The 20,818-nt window shown below is 42.8% G+C and overlaps 1 protein-coding gene across 1 annotated transcript in view; it reads right to left on the reverse strand.

Annotated features, from left to right (window-relative positions):
• The window catches only part of LOC309565962 (von Willebrand factor-like), a gene marked incomplete at both ends in the record, with an annotated part of 214,069 nt that overhangs the window by 36,428 nt on the left and 156,823 nt on the right, over positions 1-20,818 (reverse strand). The window contains 9 exons of the mRNA XM_082270990.1: positions 1,353-1,390; positions 2,844-2,948; positions 3,050-3,227; positions 4,035-4,760; positions 8,316-8,347; positions 8,496-8,596; positions 11,483-11,714; positions 11,828-12,011; positions 12,862-13,112. Coding sequence (XP_082127116.1) covers positions 1,353-1,390; positions 2,844-2,948; positions 3,050-3,227; positions 4,035-4,760; positions 8,316-8,347; positions 8,496-8,596; positions 11,483-11,714; positions 11,828-12,011; positions 12,862-13,112 — 1,847 coding nt within the window. The remainder of the gene's footprint in view (positions 1-1,352; positions 1,391-2,843; positions 2,949-3,049; positions 3,228-4,034; positions 4,761-8,315; positions 8,348-8,495; positions 8,597-11,482; positions 11,715-11,827; positions 12,012-12,861; positions 13,113-20,818) is intronic.

Below are 20,818 nucleotides of genomic sequence, written 5' to 3' on the forward strand. Positions count from 1 at the left end.
CACAAGAATTATGTATATATATATATATATATATATATATATATATATATATATATATATATATGTGTGTATATATATATATATATATATATATATATATATATATATGTGTGTATATATATATATATATATATATATATATATGTGTGTGTGTATATATATATATATATATATATATATATATATATATATATATATATATATATACTGTGTATATATATATATATATATATATATATATATATATATATATATATATATATATATATACTGTATATATATATATATATACATATATTTACATAAAAAGTACAGTAAAACTGCAGGAAAGGGCACTGGGGGGCAATGTAATGTGATTTTTTTTTTATTTTGAATGGTATCAGTGTGTTTGGTGTATTTTACATTCGAATTAGCCGCCGGTTCCACCCCCCGGCGGACGTCACGTCGCCAGAGACGGAAGCCGGGGCTCGTAGACGATCGGGAGGAAGCTCCGCCGCCGCACACCGCCCGCATTCTTCGCTGGATCCCGGAGAAAAGGTAAGTAAAACCTCTACCAGCATCCAGCGACCTTCCTAGCGCTACCCCGAGTGTGACTCGGGGTTACCGCTTTTGGCACTAAAATCTTACCCCGAGTCACACTCGGGAATACCGCTAGGAAGGTTAAAGTCATCACAGAGGAAAAAATGGGGCATTTTTTACATCTGGAGGAAAAGAGATTTAATCTCCAAATACAGAAAAGGCCACTTCACAGTAAGAGCTGTGAAAATGTGGAATGGACTCCCTCAAGAGGTGGTTCTGGCCAGCTCAGTAGATTGTTTTAAGAAAGGCCTGCATTCTATCCTAGATACACATAACTATAGTAGTTATAATATAACTAAATACTAATATTTATAGGTAAAGTTCATCCAGGGAATATCCGATTGCCTCTTGGGGGATCAAAAAGTAATTGTTTCCCCTGCTGGAGCAAATTGGATCATGCTTTGCTGGGGGTTTTTACCTTCCTCTGGATCAACTGTGGGTGTAGGATTGTATATATAGGAGCGTTTATACTGTATATTTTTTTCCTTCTATTGGTTGAACTGGATGGACTTCTGTCCTTTTTTTCAGTCAGACTAATTACAGTATGTAACTATGTAATCATGGTGACCACAGCTGTCACTGAAACACAATAGGAGTTGAAATCTTTCCAATGACACACTTGTTCTGGTGGTAATTATCTATACCCTTTGTTATCCAAAACCTCAAAAAATTGTTTTTCTCTATTCTATGGTATACTTTACAGTATGTTGTTATATAAGCCATAATATAAAACATTTTGAGCTTTTTTTCCCTCCTGTCCATAGATTTCTTACCTTATAAGTTTTATCCTGATAAACACAGGCTGGCACAGCTGTTGAAAAATATGAGAACATTTTAGGATATTCTTATTGTGATTATTCTATCAAATTAGTTTTTTACATAGCTATTATAAATGTTTTTTAAGATAAGTAAGATCAGTAAAAATTTGCTTTGCGATGTGACATAAAAAAAATGTACAGCTTTTTTCAATGCACTGTGCTTCTGCTTTGGATGGTCAAATTAGTGCAATCGCAAGCAGGTAAAAAATTATCTTTTCTTCTACAAGGGGATGTGCACTGAGAAATTCTATCTGAAATAATCAAAACAGCTCTTAACCACTTCAGCCCTGGAAGGATTTGACCTCTTTCTGACCAGGCCCTATTTTGCGATTCGGCACTGCCTTATTTTAACAGACAATTGCCCGGTTGTGCAATGCTGTACCCAAATGAAATTTACGACTTTTTCCCCCCCACAAATAGAGCTTTCTTTTGGTGGTATTTGATCAACTGTGCCATTTTTCATTTTTGCGCTATAAACAAAAAAAGAGCGACAATTTTGAAAAAAAAAACAAAACAATATTTTTTCACATTCTGCTATATGACATTCCTCCCCAAAAAAATTAAAAAATTGAATTTTTTTACCATTTTAGGCCAATTTGTTTTTTGCTACATATTTTTGGTAAAAAAAATTGCAATAAGCGTATTTTGATTGGTTTGCGCAAAAGTTATTGCGTCTACTAACTACGGGAAAGATTTATGTCATTTTTATTGTTTTTTTTTTACTAGTAATGGCGGCGATCTGCAATTTTTTGCGGGACTGCGACATTGCAGCGGACAGATCGGACCCCTAACTGACATTTTTTACACTTTTGGGGGGACCAGTGACATTACTACAGTAATCAGTGCTAAAAATATGCACTGTTACTGTAATAATGACACTGACAGGGAAGGGGTTAATACTGTGGGTGATCAAGGGGTTAAATATATGCCTAATGCTTACTGATGTGTGTGTGTGTGTGTGTGTGTGGGGGGGGGGTTGTGTGACAGACACAGAGATCACAGTTTCAGCTATGCTGAATCTGCTGATCTCTTCCTGTCTGTCACTGAGAAGATCCGCCTGCTTTGTTTACATAAACAGGCGGGTCTTCTCTCCGTTTCCCTGATGATCAGGTGAGGGCAGTGGCAATCGGAGCCGCTCCTCCCATGGTCGAACTCCCGCTGTGTCTAAACACAGTGGGAGCGCGGCTCCGGCGGTCACTAGCAGTCCAGTGAGATAGGTCTACATGGCTGGACCTAGGGGAGCCGCACTGCCACAGTAATATTACTGTGAGCAGTCGGCAAATGGTTAAACTAAACTCATTGTAGGTCAGCACAGTTAATTGTGTATGAATTCCCTATAGAAACAACTGTGATGTTTCAAACAGTACCAAGAATGTTTTTTTAAGCATGGAGAAATCTTATTAGAGATTAATGTCTATGATGAAGATATCTTAATTCGGTACGTACCGCACTCATATTTTGGACAGCAGTCACCCTCTAGAAGTACAGGAATAGCTTTCAATCCATTTTCACACTTCATTTCCTTCTTCAGACAGTAAGTACTGTTACATTCTATGGGCAGACAGATCAAATGTTAGTATTCCTACAGCAGTAGATGGGAAAATAAGTGATTATATTGTAAAAAAAAATATACAGATAAGATGTTAGCTTACGGCATTCATTCAGCATGCAGCATGGTTCTTCTGGGTTTGGCAGAGTCACAGGAATGAAGCCTTCCTTTTCACAGGTGATGGGTGTTAGTTTCGGGCATGATAATGGCTCACACTGAACAGTGAGGGAATTTGCTTCACAGACACACTTCTTGCAGCCACTGGTCCAGGTCTCTGCAGGCTGCCAATATAAAAAAGATTATTCAATTACATGTTGTTATAAAAGACGAGCATTTACTGTACAAACAAAGCCTTGAATTTCCAGTGTCACAAAATGTATAAATATACATCTGGTATCAAACGGCACAGGAAGGGAGGCATTAGAAGGAAGAATTTACAACCCAGTATGAAGAATCTGATGTATGAAAAGCGTTTTAAAGGTAAAACATTTTGTTGTATCAGCTTCAAACTGTCATTTGCAAACTTGTTGTTAATCAAATGTAACCTGGGGTAGCTCTGGAATGACTGTCAGCCAGTTTGGTGAAAGTAAAACAGTTCATTTATTTGAAGTGCAGCAAAACAAAAGGCAGCTTACTTCAGCCAAAATAAATAAAAAGTCCAAATCCTGGTATTGATAATAAAGCAGCAGGCTCTCCGCAAGTCTTTGGTCCCATACAGGGGTCAGGCTCCTTCAAAGTCAGGGTGCCAGGCAGGCCACACATGGGGAAGTTAGCAGCCCAAGGCTCAGCTTGTCTGAGAGCTTCCACTCACTGCACAGCTTGTGAGTCTCTCTCTCTCATTCACTTCCTTGACACAGGTGCTGATTTGCCTCTGCTGCCTTTCAAGCCTCCCTAGACTTAACTAGACTTAACCCCTGAGTACCACAAAAGCTCTGCAACTGACCCCATTAAAGGGATCACAATTCAAATATCAGGAAAATGTACCGGCCATCCAGGACACATTCCCAGTGTACTGTACATATACCCCCCCCCCCCCACTTCCTCAACGCGGAGGTGTCGGAGGCAACGTGGGACACCCTACAGTGTACCCTAGAGAGAGCGTCCATGTTCTGGTGTTGCTTTCCTGGCCTGTGTTCAACTACACATTTGAACTCTTGCAACACCAAAAGCCACCTGGTAACTCTAGCATTTGTGTGTTTATTCTGTCTCATCCAGGTCAATGGGGCATGGTCTGACACCAGGTGAAAATTTCTCTCGAGGAGAAAATAGCATAGTGAGTCCAGAGCCCACTTAATGACCAGGCACTTCTGCTCCACTACAGCATAATTTCTCTTGGCGGCTGTCAATTTTCTACTCAGAAAAACTATGGGGTGTTCCTCCCCATGGGCCTCTTGGGACAGAACAGCTCCCAAGCCTTCACTGGAGGCATCTGTTTGAACAACAAATTCTCTTGAGAAGTCTGGATTGACCAGCACTGGATACTGACACAAGGCTGTTTTAAGCTCCTGGAAAGCCTTTTCAGCCTTGTCATTCCATTTCACCATGACTGACTTTTTACCCTTTGTCAGGTCTGTGAGAGGTACAGCCATAGTGGAAAAGTTGGGGACAAACCTGCGGTAGTACCCCACGATACCCAAAAAGGCTTGCACCTGTTTCTTCGTGAATGGGCAGGGCCAGGCCTGGATAGCCTCTACTTTGTTCATCTGTGGCTTCACCAGCCCTCTACCTACAATGTACCCCAAGTACTTGGTTTCCTCCATAGCAATGGCACACTTTTCCGGGTTCACAGCAAATCCTTCTTTGTGCATCCTGCGCTTTTTGCATGTGCTCCTTTACCAGAGGCATCACCTTAGCAATCCTCTCTCTCATCTGAGTTATATGTTCTACAACTGTCTTATGAGGAGAGGACTCACTCTCACATTCCCTTCACTAAGTCAAGCAGTCCCCTTGGCCTTCGCCCATACACCAATTCAAACGGGGAAAAACCTGTGGACGCTTGAGACACTTCCCTAATAGCAAACATCAAAGCTAGGAGTAGACAGTCCCAGTCTTTACTATCTTTTTGCACAACACTTTTAAGCATTGACTTGAGAGTTTTTTTGAACTGCTCTACCAGTCCATCGGTCTGTGGATGATAGACAGATGTGCACAGCTGTTTGATTTGGAACAACTTGCACAGATCTTCAATCGCCTGAGACATGAATGGGGTGCCCTGGTCTGTCAAGATTTCCTTTGGGAATCCTGTCCTAGAGAACATATTAAACAATTCCCTGGAAATTGATTTTGAAGTAGTCTGCCTTAGGGGAACTGCCTCTGGATACCTGGTGGCATAATCGAGTACCACGAGGATGTATTGGTGGCCCGAGCCGATTTCACCAAAGGGCCCACCAAATCCATAGCAATGCGCTAAAATGGTCCTTCGATAATGGGCAATGGCACCCACAGGTTCCTCAAGTGGGGCATTGGTGCGGTCAGCTGGCAGGTGGGACATGAACTGCAATAACGTCTCACCTCTGCTGTCACTCCTGGCCAGCAGAACTGGTCTGTTATTCGTGTCTCGTTCTTGTCAGCCCCCAGGTGACCCCCCCCCCCCAATGCGTCATTGTGAGCTAGGTCGAGCACCGTGCATTTGAAAGGCTGGGAAACCAGTAACTGGTCGACCACTTTTCCCCTAACCTCGGTAACCCAGTATAGCAGCTCACCAATGACCACAAAGTGGGGAAACCTTTTTTTAGTCTCAGGTACTTGGGACACCCCATTAACTACGGTAACTTGTTCCCAGGCATTTTTCAGTGTGGGATCCCTCTTTTGAGCAGAAGAAAATGCACCCCGTTACATCTCAAGATTAGGATGGGCAAGACTAGAGGAGCTTTCTCTCTCATCCTCCTCTGACATACACAGCAGAGAGGAGGCCTCCTCTATGTTCTCCCCAGCCATGACCTGCATAAGATTGGGTCCCCCCCCCTCAAGGTTCCCTAGATGCAATGCTATCAGGGGTGTTCAACCCCTTAAAGGGAACAGAGCAGTCCAGCTTTTCCGGTAGTCTTTGGCTCACGTAGTCCCAAAGTTCAACAAATAATGGGCAATCCCTCCCTATAATAACATCATGGATGAGGTTGGGTACCACGCCAACCTCCTGAACAATTGTGCCACAGGCCATGGTGATTGTCACTGACACCAGTGGGTATTCCTTGGTGTCCCCATGTATGCATACCACCTTCAGGGTTCTTGCTCCAGGACTCACTTCCCCAGCTACCCCGTTACCCACAAGTGTTACCATACTTCCGGAGTCCAACAGCACTTGGGCATGAATCTGGTCTACCCAAAGGTCACATTCAAACCGCCCCTCAGTTAGGTCCAGGTGGGCAGCACAGACCATCTGGGCATAAAACAACATCCTTCGTAGAGCGCCACATTCCATGGGTTCCTCCTGCAGGGGACAGTGGGTCTGGATATGACCCCGGGAGTGACACCGCCAGCACAGCACGACCTCATTCCTGCGTGCCAGAGCATAGCTCGGGGACACTGGAGCAGTTGCTCCTTGACTCTCCTGGGTGCTGACTCCCTGGTTTAATGGATGGCTTGTCTCTTCTCACTGGCAAGGGTCCTCTAGGCTTGACAGGTCCCAGTAGATCCTCCACCACAGCGTGTCTCTCAACCATTTCCACTAGCTCATCTGCTGTCTTGGGGTCCCCATGACTCACCCAGCGCTGAAGGTCATGTGGCAGCGACCTCAGATATCGGTCTGACACGACCCACTCCACCATCTGGGGACCCATTAACACCTCGGGCTGCAGCCATTTTTTTCACCAGCTGACTCAGGTCATGCATCTGAGCCCTTGGCGAACAGTCCAGTCGGTACCTCCAACGGTGTACCCTTTCTCCAACGGTGTACCCTTTGGGCCCACATAGCAGTAGTCACCCCAAGGCGGGCCAGGATTTCTGCCTTCAGTCTTTTGTAAAACTTGGCATCAGCAGATGACAGTTCGAAATAGGCCTTCTGGGGATCTCCAGTGAGGAATGGAGCAATAATACCAGCCCACTGGTCCGGGGGCCATCCCTCTCTTTCTGCTGTTCTCTCAAAATTAGACATAAATGCCTCCACATCATCACTAGGCGTCAACTTTTGTAGGTAGTGACTGGTCCTTATGGCTACTTGGTTGCTAAGGGCAACAACTGTGTGTTCCCGTCCCTGTGCGAGATGCCGCACCGTTTTTTGTTAATGCAGCTATTGCCTCCTCATGGCGACGGTTGGCCTCTGTAGTGGCCTGCTCCTGGGCTATCATGCTCTGAGCCAGGGCTTTTATCATCTCATCCATGTCACCCTGTGAGGTTTTCAGTGCTTGTGCTCTACTGACCCAGGACATGCAACTGTGGGTCCTGGTACTGGCTCTTTAATTGCTTCCAAATGGCTTTTGCGGCTACACTCTGCCCCGCAACCTCCACCAAATGTAACCATGTAGCTCTGGAATGACCAACAGGCAGTTTGGGGAAAGCAAAACTGGTCATTTATTTGAAGTGCAGCAAAACAAAAGGCAGCTTACTTCAGCCAAAATAAATAAACAGTCCAAATCCTGGTATTGGTAATAAAGCAGCAGGCTCACCGCTAGTCTTTGGTCCCATACAGGGGTCAGCCGACATGTTTATTTGTTTTAGAATGCTGCAGCATTTATGTATGTGTACTTTCAACATATTATAATAAAATACTACAGAATACAAGCATTTTGGGGCTTCTGATTTGGAAAGCTCTATATGTGCAGTTTTCTGGTTCCTGGGGAAGGCGTTTATGCTGCTACCAAGAAGTGATGAGGAGTGCCTGCTAAGGAGTACTGATCAGAGCCTTTTTTGTCTTAATTCTGGTGACTGCATAGATTGGGTGGAGGCTCACTTTCCACAACGTTTAGTGGATTTCACTGGATATCACTTGCTGCTCGATGTTTGATGTTCTGGTCAGCACATAGTACTCCAAAGAGTTTATATACTGGATAAACTTTCTACACATTGTGGACACTCTTTGCACACATTTATTTAGCTCACTATAATATCATTTGGACTTTTACTCATTGTTTTATTGTACTGGATACATATTTAAGATATCACATTTATCAAGCGCTGGACTTATATTGTTCCTGTTTCTAAACAAGTGATCATGTTTAGTTAAAATGTTTGTAAAGTAAAAATCTTATTTTTTAGGGAAGGACTAATGCTCATAATACTAAAAAAATGTACAAATTACCAGTAACCTGTAAAGGTTTTTAAAGTCTTTTAAAAATGTACATAGTTTTAAAATGCGTAAAACATTTACTGACTAAAATTTAAATAGTATTTAACAAGTATTTTCAATGAGTAAATGTTTAAGTCCAACTCACAGCTTTGGGCATTCCATCAGGACCAACACAAGCTGCAAGAAAGAAATAAGAAAACTAATTTTCATGACTTAATTTAATTATAAAAATAAACTAATAATTTAAATAATTATAAGAATTACAGTATATTTATACTTTTTATAGTCCTCTTAGTTGCTTGCATTACATATTTTGCATATTTACCACAACTCTGGATGCAAGTATCCGTGTAGGAATTGAAAAGGGTTGTTCCAGCTGGGCAGAAACAGCCTTCAGTTATACCAGTAGCAACATTTTCAATGTGCCTGGAAAAAGAAAAATGCAACAATGGCATTTGAACAGTGGTGGATCACAGTTTGGAACTAATTTGTGTGGCCCTCGCCTATACCAATATCAAGGAAATCAGCTTAAAATGCTATAGTCAAATTATTCAAGTTTGGATTAATGCAGGATGGATCTAGAGAATGTTTTAATGTAATCATGAAAAATGTAAGCAGAACAATTGGGCAATATATTGTGTTTTTGTGCATTAAACTTAAAAAAGTGTATTTTTTTCCAAACAATTTGCATTTAAAAAACTGTCGCACAAATACCTTTTGACAGAAAAAAAAATGCAACACCCACCATTTTATTCTGTAGGGCATTTGCTTTAAAAATATATATAATGTTTGGGGGTTCAAAGTAATTTTCTAGCAGAAAAAAATGTTTTTATGTACAGAAAAAGTGTCAGAAAAGGCTTGGTCTTCAAGTGGTTAGAAGAGTGGATGATGTGTGGCATAAGCTTCTAATGTTGGGCATAAAATTCCAGGGCAGTTCAAAACCCCCCAAATGACCCTTTTTTGGAAAGTAGACACCCTTATGTACTTGCTGAGAGGCATGTTGAGCCCATGAAATATTTTATTTTTTGCCACAAGTTTTACACAAAGTTGTCAACTAAATGATATGTTGCTCACAAATGCCAAGGGTATATGTGGAATTACACCTCTAAATATATTCTGCTACTTCTCCTGAGTATGAAAATACCACGTGTGAGGGAATTTTTGGCAGTATAGCCACGTACAGGCCCCAAAATCCAATAAGCACAATTACGTTTTAAAGGGCATTATTTCCTCATTTCAATTCCTTACTGCCTATCATAGTTTCATGACCCCTGAAATGCCGGGATAGTACAACCTCCGCCACCCCCCCCCCCCCCCAAATGACCACTTTGTGGAAGGTAAAAATCCTAAGGTATCTGCTAAGAGGCATGGTGAGTATTTTGCAGATCTCATTTGTTGCCACAATTATTATGGAGAATGAAGAAAGAAAACTAAAATGTATTTTTCCTTTTCTTTTTTCAAATTTCAAAACCTTATGACAAAAAATGAGATCTGCAAAATACTCACCATGCCTCTTATCAAATTCCTTGGGGTGTCTACTTTCTGAAAAGGGATCATCTGTGTGAGTGTGTGTGTATTGTGAGGGGGGGGGGGTTGTGCTATTGTACCTCTTTGCATTTCAGGGCCTCCAAAACTGTGATAGGTAGTGGGTGAGGAAGTGAAGTGAGAAATTTACACCCTTAAAAAGCCTGAAGGCGGTGATTGGTTTTCGGCAACCGTGTATACCCATGGCATGTGTGAGCAGTAAATGATGTAAGTGACAACTTTGTGAATACATTTTGGTCTAAATTTATGACAAAATTTGAGTTTCTTGGATATTTTTTATAACAAAAAGTATAAAATATAGTTTTTTTCAAAACATTCGGTCTTTTTTCGTTGATATCGCAAAAAATAAAAACCCAGTGGTGATTAAATCTCACCAAAAAAAAAAAAAAAAACAATATTTGTGTCAAAAAACAACATAAATTTTATTTGGGTACAGCGTTGCATGACCACGTAATTACCAGTTAAAGTAGTGCAGTGCTGATTAACCTAAAAAGGCCTGGTCAGGAAGGGGGTAAAACCTTCTGGAGGTCAAGTGGTTAACATTTCTTACTTGTTTTCACAGGTCTTAACATTAACCGGTCCACAAGGATTATACATTTTTCCAGCAGGACAGCTGTATGCTATATTTTAAAAAAGCAAAAAAAAAAATTAGATCACACGATAGACAGATAGATTAGATAGATAGATAGATAGATAGATAGATAGATAGATAGATAGATAGATAGATAGATAGATAGATAGATAGATAGATAGATAGATAGATAGATAGATAGATAGATAGATAGATAGATAGATAGATAGATAGATAGATAGATAGATAGATAGATAGATAGATAGATAGATAGATAGATAGATAGATAGATAGATAGATAGATAGATAGATAGATAGATAGATAGATAGATAGATAGATAGATAGATAGATAGATAGATAGATAGATAGATAGATAGATAGATAGATAGATAGATAGTATTTATTTTTTCTCTGTTATTACTGTAGAATCAAGTATCCTAATATAGACTAGTTACAGAACTTACGGCAATGGCCTCCAGTTTTTCCTCTCCAGTCTACACAGACTCCGTTGGCGCTGCACAGGGAAGCATAAATCTCCAAACTGGAACACTGCACTGAATCGTTGCTAATATGGCAGGCATCAAAGACGCAACCTTCATGGTAAGGTTTGGGTAGTATAATCTTGTGGCACTCAGCGAAGATACTTTAAATAGAGGAGTTGAATTAAAGTGAACCTGTTATAAAACATCTGTATAAAAACAGCAGCATGCATTATAACCACTCTATAATTAAAGTGAACCTGTCATGCATCATCTGTGTAAAAACAATAATGTGTTATAATTACCCAATGATTAACCTCAACCAGGGTGAAACATGTCAGAAGGGTGAGCCAGTGGGAGAACACAAACCTAAAGATGAAATTCTATTCTTTCTATGGTTGACTTTGCCAGTGTGTGGCCTCAGTCTGTTCGATTTACACACCCTAGGGGGCTGATCCATGACAACCTAGGTTTAGAGGAAGTGGGTTGAGTATGCTGGAGATCATTCAATCTAGATGACTATCCCCATTTAGTGGTCACAAGAATATAACCAGAGAAAATTTCAAGTTGAAGGTGAGTATTGCATTTATTATTTTAACCTATGCTGGGCTTGAGTTTTGCTTTAGTCCTCAATTTGACTGGAACATGCTTGTAAAGTGAATAAAAATGAACATTTATGCAAATTGCTTAAATTGTATAACTATAGTATAACTTACTTGCTTAAGATGATATCACATACTTGTGAAGAGTTACAAGTTGATGGTGTTGTTGGAGGAGGTGGAGTTGGAGAAAGTGGTGATGTTGAAGGAGGTGGTGTTGGAGGAGGTGGTTTACTGCAGCCAGGTGTTGTGGTATTAACCCTCCAGTAGGGAGCCATGGAAGAACAATCTTTTACAATCTTGCCATCTGGCATTCGACAGTCTTCAGTGCTGTTGTTGGAGCAAGTGCCTTTGTGGGAAAAACCACAAAAATATTTTACTCAACCATAACAATACAATGTAAAGAGCTACAGAAGCCATATCCCTAATAAATAATAAAAGTTTTAGGAGCCATTTACATACCGCATTGTCCTTCTGTGTTGTAAGCAAATTTACTAAATGGTAGGTTAATGAGAAAGATCATTCCACTGAATGAGATAAAGGCATCTATTTCTGGAATCTCCACATTCATCTTGATACCAGCAGTGGTGATGGTAATGCCATCTTTGGTAAAACCAGGAGAGATCCAGTCATTGTTGAACCTAATCTATAGAGTGGAGAGAACAGGATACAGTCAATCCCAAATTATCCCCGTAGGAAGCAAGCACTGATTACCTCTGGAATTCAGTGCAAGAAATTAACCATAGTTGTAGTCAAGACCAAGCTTTTTTTCTCAGGCTGACACCCTGACCTGAATCTTGGGATTTGACTGTTCTTAAGCAGTAGCACATTTTGTTAATAGCACACATTGAATGTCATGAACAAGGTCAACCCAGTGCCAACATGGTTCTTTTTCCAACTCCAACACTTCTTGAATGACCCCCACACTAGATCACACTATGCTCTATCACCCACCCCTGAATCCCTATGCTTCTCCCTCACATCATAGTCTGATCATACATCAATGATCTGCTTGCACTTTTCCCAAACACTCTCTCCAAAGGAATCCACAGTGAGAATTGATGAAAATCCTATCTCTCCAGGGTCCTGTTAATGTAGACATTCAAGAATGAGTGTCAGAGAATGGACAGAAGGAACTCTACCCTTATCTCTAACACTCTAACCTGCATACCATAGTGGGGAAGAATCTTGGCCCTTTCTTCCTCGAAAATCCAACCCGTCACCCCATTCCTAGGAACGACTCCTTCCACGTAGGACCCTCTAAGCAAAGTTTATTTTTGCAAAGTTTATTACTTAACAATACTTTCAGTAACTGCAGTTTCTGTTGCAATCTGACAACACTAAACTGTTGCCTTCAAACTGACATTAATTAGTGGATGTGTATGGATTATTTTGGAAAATAAGGATATTGTTTAGTGTCACTCAAAATCAAACTGGACTACAATGCAATGGACTCTGGAAATATTGTCTCATATAAAAAAATATGCATATCTTACCCTGCTTCTCATCCTTCCTTCGTATAACATACGCGTTAAAACAATCTCATTGGATTTATAGTAGATCAAGATAGACTGTGGACAGGACAAGCCATCATCGGTATTGCAAAAATAGTTGTCAACAAGGACACGGAAATTGTCATACTTGGGAGTGATCTGCTGAACAAGGACATATGTGCAGCTGTCCAGGAAAGTGTAGTAGGTTCCATCAAAGGTTATGTAATGTGGATCACCCCATCCAGTGCAGACACCTGTAAGAAGGCAAGCAATTTTTCTGCATTATTATTCACTTTCACTCTGTAAAACAAAGGATTTCAAAGTGTATGTTTAGTTAAAACTTTATGTTTTTTTTAAATGAATGGAGTTTTTAGTGCTGACTATATTAAGTACATCTCCGCAATACATGCACACTTTATTGTGTTTTATCCCTTTAAACATGCTGCAAGTACCACTTGCACCTTGTAAAACAATGGGTTTCAAAGTGTACTGTATTTAGTGTATAGCTTAAACTTCATTTTTTTTAGTTTGGATAAAGTTTTTAGTGCTGACTATATTTAATGCATCTCCACAATACATGTACACTTCATTGTGTTTTATCCGTTTAAAAATGCAGCAGTATTTAATGGATCTCCACAATAGATGTACACTTCAATGTGCTTTATCCCTTTAAACATGCAGCAATACAGGAAAATTGTTGACGTTCCCCCGAAATATTCAGGGGAATTAATAAAGGGTGTCATAGACACCCTTTAGAATTTCGTCGGTGCGCAGCACCGAAAGTGTCAGTGCTTGCACTTGATTCATGAACCTGTCACAGACATGTACATGAATCTGTCCATTTCTTCATTGAAGGAGTGTCCAAACTCCTTCAGTGCACTGACAGACGCATGGCCGAGGAGTTTTGTACTGGGGTAGGTGTAGTCTGATGGGGAACTAAGAAACTAGTTGCCCATCAGGTTCACTTTACTTTTGATTGACAGTGCATAGCAGTGGGTAAATCCATAGCCACTAATCAGTCCAATAGCCATTTTTGAATTGGCCCACTGCCATGTGCTGTCAATCAAAATTAAAGCGGACCTATAGGGGGGCTAGTTTTTCAGTTCCCCATTACATTCTGCCCATCCAATGGCAAGTCATTTACTTACATTTGGATAATGACATCAACTAAATTCCTATCTACATTCAATTTTCAGCTGAGAAATTCCCACGGAATAGGGGCGGGGTTACAACACTGTGTGGGAAACTGTCACATGCACAACAGCTTCCAAGCAGAGAAACTGCTCCTCTGAAAACTGGCATACTGTGTTGCTGCCATAGTGGCAGGTTCCTAAATTTCAAAATAACTACCTGAATTTTTCCCGGATGTGCTAGTAGTAGTAATGTTAACGACATTGGTGCCAATGGTTGTCTGAATAAGGCATAGACAATTCTCAAGGGGGCTACCACTGGAAGTTTTGATTATCAAGGCATTTTTAGAGTTTCCCATATAATGTTCTCCTACCATCCTCTTTGTCATAATGTGATGTCAGACCTGCCTACTTCTTTTCTGATGGAGCTCTCCTTATCTCCCTCCACCTTCCTGATCTCTATAATCCCTTCTTGTGCGTAGGAAGTTATCAGCTCACAAGATATCTTGAAAAATCAACATGCATTTACATTTAAATTTATAAAACAAATATTACAAAACACTGTCAATGGCATATTTAACAGGCCAGAAGAGAGCAAATAAAATAAGTTAATTATTAAGGTTTACATACATTTCAATCTTCTCTGTCTTCCCTGGATACCATTGCCACTGAGACAGTAAGTGATAGGAAATCCACCTATTACAGTTGTCATCAGTACAAAAGAAAAGGATAAAACATCCAATGGGGACTGTTTCATTGACAGCTATGAGGGGAATCCCCCTCACTTTGTGGATTCCTCTCACTTCTTTTTTTTTGGTTTCTCCAGGAGAGAAAGTGAAAGAACTTTAAGCCTACAGAGGAACTAAACCTAATTTTCTTTACAGCCAAGGAAGTTGCCATCTTAGCCTCAGTTTGATCTGCAGCTGACATTGTGCTGCACATGTGACACCAACTATTTGACAGTTCCGTTCAGAGCACAAACAATTGTTACATTTATCATTCCCATCATGCATGGAATATTGGAAAACAGGTAAATCGGGAGGTTTTGTTCCACTTTAAGCTATTCTAAACAAAAGAAAACCAAAAGTTTTGCCTATACATACATTTTAAATTGTAAAACCTGCCCTGTAAAATACTAACTACCCTGGTAGATGCACATACTCACCTATTCTCAGGCCACCCTGGTCCAGTTCAGTGGCCCTGTATCAGCCAGCTCTGGCTGAAGGGAAGGCAGGAGAGCACTCTGACAAAGGCTGAAATGCTTGTTAGCCATCGGTTGTTGGTGCTCCATCCTCTCCCCTGAAACCGCTGCTAGTTAGCACAGGGGAGACAATCACATCACCAAACTAGAGCAGCCTGAAAATAGTTATACAGATCTTTCTTCCATAGGGTAGTTGGTATATGTGATTTTGTATTTTTTTTTTGGGGGGGGGGGGTGGTCAGTTTAAGATGAGTTAAATCTATCCCAGAGCTACACATTGAGTTGTATTTAACACCTTCCTGGCCTATAGAAAATTGACGCTCGGGCGGGCCATTCATCCTCCAAAGTAGACGTAACATGACATCTTCTCAGAACACATCGCTCAAGCAGCCATGGGGCCGTGCAGTGGCAGGATCTGTCTGATTACTATACCGGCTCGCTGCCAGTATTCTATGATCACTGTGACCAATCACAGCAGATCACATGAAAATTGTAAACAATGGATGGCTTCCTTTCCTGCCATCCACCGAATACAATTGTGTCGCTAGCTGTGATTGATCACAGTGATCACATAGTACAGACAGGGCTAATCGCAGCCCATCGGTACCATGTGATTAGCTTTGGCCAATCACAACAAAATACACTGAATGAATCAGCTTAATTCAGTAAAAATGGTTGCTTATACCCAGTGGCGGCTGGTGAAGTTTTAAGATGGGGGGGCGCAAGACCCTGCCCTTCTATTTTGACCCCTCCCATTTCTCAGAAGCCCCACCCCTTATCGACTCCACCCATTTTGTCCCCTGTATTTTGCTTGCGTGAACAAATTCTCCCAATGTATCACAAATATTAAGGGGTCTCTCAGTACTAGTATATCCAATAGGGAGCAGGGGCCCTATTATGGGATATACTGTGAGAGACACCCTATTATGGGATACACTGACTGAGAGTGGCACAAACCCCACAGTACAGACTCCCTAGCACAAGCCCCACAGTACAGACCCCCTAGCACAAGCCCCACAGTACAGACCCCCTAGCACAAACCCCACAGTACAGGCCCCCTAGCACTAATCCCACAGTACAGCCCCCCTAGCACTAATCCCACAGTACAGATCCCCTAGCACTAATCCCACAGTACAGACCCCCTAGCACTAATCCCACAGTACAGGCCCCCTTTCAATGCATTGACCAGCATACAGGCCCCCTTTCAATGTAGTGACCAGCGTACATGACCCCTTTCAATGTAGTGACCAGCGTACATGTCCCCTTTCAATGCAGTGACAAGCGTACAGGCCCCCTTTCAATGCAGTGACAAGCATACAGGCCCCCTTTCAATGCAGTGACAAGCATACAGACCCCCTTTCAATGTAGTGACCAGCGTACATGCCCCCTTTCAATGCAGTGACAAGGGTACAGGCCCCCTTTCAATGCAGTGACAAGGGTACAGGCCCCCTTTCAATGCAGTGACAAGCGTACAGGCCCCCTTTCAATGTAGTGACCAGCGTACATGCCCCCTTTCAATGTAGTGACCAGCGTACATGCCCCCTTTCAATGTAGTGACCAGCGTACATGCCCCCTTTCAATGTAGTGACAAGCGTACAGGCCCCCTTTCAATGCAGTGACAAGCGTACAGTCCCCCTGTCAATGTAGTGACCAGCATACAGGCCCCCTTTCAATGTAGTGACCAGCGTACATGCCCCCTTTCAATGCAGTGACAAGGGTACAGGCCCCCTTTCAATGCAGTGACAAGGGTACAGGCCCCCTTTCAATGCAGTGACAAGCGTACAGTCCCCCTTTCAATGTAGTGACCAGCATACAGGCCCCCTTTCAATGTAGTGACCAGCGTACATGCCCCCTTTCAATGCAGTGACAAGGGTACAGGCCCCCTTTCAATGCAGTTACAAGCGTACAGGCCCCCTTTCAATGCAGTGACAAGCGTACATGCCCCCTTTCAATGTAGTGACCAGCATACATGCCCCCTTTCAATGTAGTGACCAGCATACAGGCCCCCTTTTAATGTAGTGACCAGCGTATATGCCCCCTTTCAATGCAGTGACAAGGGTACAGGCCCCCTTTCAATGCAGTGACAAGCGTACAGGCCCCCTTTCAATGTAGTGACCAGCGTACATGCCCCCTTTCAATGCAGTGACAAGGGTACAGGCCCCCTTTCAATGCAGTGACAAGCGTACAGGCCCCCTTTCAATGCAGTGACAAGCGTACAGGCCCCCTTTCAATGTAGTGACCAGCGTACATGCCCCCTTTCAATGTAGTGACCAGCGTACATGCCCCCTTTCAATGTAGTGACCAGCGTACATGCCCCCTTTCAATGTAGTGACCAGTGTACAGGCCCCTTTTCAATGTAGTGACCAGCGTACATGACCCTTTCATCCATCCATCCATGATGATATATATAATGATATCTGCACACTCTGGTCTGGGCCCGGCCTGGGTAACTTGATATTATTCTTGCACCGTGACCTGCCTGTACCTACCTGTTCTGGCCTGGGTCCATCCATCCATCATGGATGGATGGACCCAGGCCAGGCCAGAACAGGTAGGTACAGGCAGGTCACGGTGCAAGATTTATCAAGTTACCCAGGCCGGGCCCAGACCAGACTAGTGCTGTGCTTCATCATGGATGGCGGCAATGGCATTGGCAATTTGGCATGGCAATGGCTGCTGGCTGGCATGGCAATGGCTGCTGGGCTGCTGGCTGGCATGGCAATGGCTGCTGGCTGGCATGGCTGCTGGGCTGCTGGCTGGCATGGCAATGGCTGCTGGCTGGCATGGCATCCGTCACCTCCTCACCTCACGCTGCGTGCCTTGCGGCCTGCCTAGATCCGAAGGCCCGCCGCCGCCCGATCCGAGTCCTGACTGGCTTCCGTCTCCTCCTGAAGAACTAAGCGGAGCGGTCGCGTCGTCTTCTCTCTCCGCATGCTGCGAGTCTGCGACGCACTGCTGCTCAGCTGGAACTGAAAGCGGAAGCGGGGATCGTGACGCCGGGGCGGTGCACCGCCCCACGCATCACGTCGCCAGCTGATGTCCCACTGTGATTGGTCCAGGCTGGAGACTGGACCAATCACAGCCAGGATATCACGAAGGTGGGGGTGGCCAAGCGCTCCTTCCTGCGCCCAGGTTACGCCCCCAGAAGGCAGCCAATCGGCGCCTCTTCTGGGTCGTAAACCCCACCCCCCCCCCCTTTAGCCACCACATAGGTCGGCGATTCCGGTGAACCGATATTTTTTTTTTATATATAACTTTATTGTCCTTTTTGTCATTTTTTTTCCCCTCTTTTTTAGGGGGGGCGGCGCCCTGGCGCCCCCTATGCACGGGCCGCCACTGCTTATACCAAATAAATTAACTGATATAAGCAATCATAATGCGTAAAAAAAGTAATTAAAAAAAATATTATAAAGAATGTTATTTTTATTTCTTATTTTTACATACTGTTACCAGTCAGTGTCCCTGATGACCGCCACACCAATTAGATGATAATGCTGTACTGCGCTGGTGAAAATATGTCTTTTTAATTTCTTCATTTTCCAAAAATTGTAACCAAAAATTTAAATTTCAAACAACTTGCTATGCCTCTTACTAAATACTTTGGACTGTCTACTTTCCAAAAAGGGGTCATTTAAGAGTATTTGTACTGCCCTGGTGTTTTCAGGCCTCAATAAATGAGATAGGATGTCAGTACATCTGGACTGATCAATTTTCAGATTTATATACCATAGTTTGTGTACTCTATAACTCTCCTACTTTCCTACTAAATAGTAAACGATTTGGGTTATTTTTAAAAAGAAAATGTAGCAGAAAACAGTTTGACCTAAATTTATGAAGAATTTATGCAGAATTTATGCAGTAATTTACAGTAACAAGGAAAAACTGGATTTTTGTCTTACAGTAAAGTCCTTTTCTCTGAGGTTCACTAACGGACACAGCTCTATGTTTTCTAGATCATTTGGCTTTATGCAGCTCTCTCTAGGAGTATGACTAGGTGGAAACCTTTTTGGTTACGCCCTTGAGGCAGTCCCAGAGGGTATACCATCACTTCCTGCTATAGGACTTCAGTTTGTAACAAGTAGTGTGAAAAGAACACATAACCCAACCCAATAGAGGGGCGGATGCTGTGTCTATCAGTGAACCTCAGAGAAAAGGAATTTACAGTAAGACAAAAATCCAGTTTTCTCTTTCATTCACTGAGGAACACAGCTCCATGGCTTCTAGACCATTGGGATGTCCCAAAGCAGTGCAATAGAAGGCGTGGAAAAACACAGCAAAATATATAATTCCCAACAAGGCTAAACATAGCCAACCAAGTAAAACAGGAGCTCAACCGGGAAAAACTGGAGCTCACCACCAGGAATAAATCACACTCTCAAGAGGTGGGAGCGACTGCAACCGCAGCACGCAAAACTTTGCGCCCGAAAACCACATCCGAAGATGCAAGTACATCCACCTTATAAAATTTTGTGAATGTGTGTACAGACGACCACGGAGCCACCTTGTAAAGCTGAACCACTGACATCTGATGACGGAAGGCCCAGAAGGCACTAAGCCCCCCCTGTAGAATGCATTTTACCAGGGAAAGAAGGAACCTGACCCCTAATGGAATAGGCCTGCACCACTGTCTGCCTGATCCACTTGGAAATGGTCACAGCAGATGCAGCCTGCCTCTTACAATGTCCATCTGTAAGAACAAACAAAGATTTAGATTTTCAAATCGATTCAGTCACCGCCAGGTACACCCGAATCGCCCTGACAGCATCCAAGGAATGTAAAGCAATTTCTTTAGGATGTTTCGGCTAAGGACATAAGGACAGCAACACAATATCTTCATTCAAATGAAATGAAAGCCCGAGACAACCTTAGGAAGGAACACCTGTCAGGGTTGCAACACCAATTTATCCCTATGAATCACCAGGAAAGGCGACAACGCAGGACAACGCAGCCAACTCCAACACCCTACTTGTGGAAGTAATAGCGACTAAGAAGGCCACATTCTGCGACAGAGTGAGCAGAGGAAGTTCTTGAATACTTTCAAAGGGAGGCTTTAGAAGCACAGACAGTACCAAATTGAGGTTCCACGAAGGCACCAGGAATCTCACCGTCGGAGCCAGATGGCGAACTCCCTGCACAAAAGTGTGAACCAAGGATTCGCCACCAACGGTCTTTGGGAAAATAACATTGGTCTGCACTGACTTTGACATGAATCTCTGCACCTTCCTGTTGAGAAGGGAGGCCAACAGGTCCACATCGGGGGTCCCCCACCGAAGGCACAATTGGTGAAACACCTCCGGGTGAAGAGACCATTCTCCCTGATTCAATGTCTGTCGACTGAGGTAGTCCACTTGCCAATTCTCTACCCCCGGAATGTGCACAGCAGAGAGGGCTGGAGCACCACAAGAATCAGTGCACCCATGGAGCTGTATATAGAAGAGGGAGGATCGTATGCCCCCAGAGACTCACCACCCCAAAGCTGGAGAGCACCAATCAGCCTGCCACAATGCAATGGAAAAGGAAGAGGAAGCACTGACACTGACATTAGAGGCCCCTGCAGCACATCACCGCACTCAGACTACAATAAAGTGGCCACCGTTATTCTCTATGGGAAACCCAAAACATGGTTGCT

Source organism: Pelophylax lessonae, assembly GCF_965119305.1.
Source record: "Pelophylax lessonae genome assembly, chromosome: 10".
Taxonomy (NCBI): Eukaryota; Metazoa; Chordata; class Amphibia; order Anura; family Ranidae; genus Pelophylax; species Pelophylax lessonae.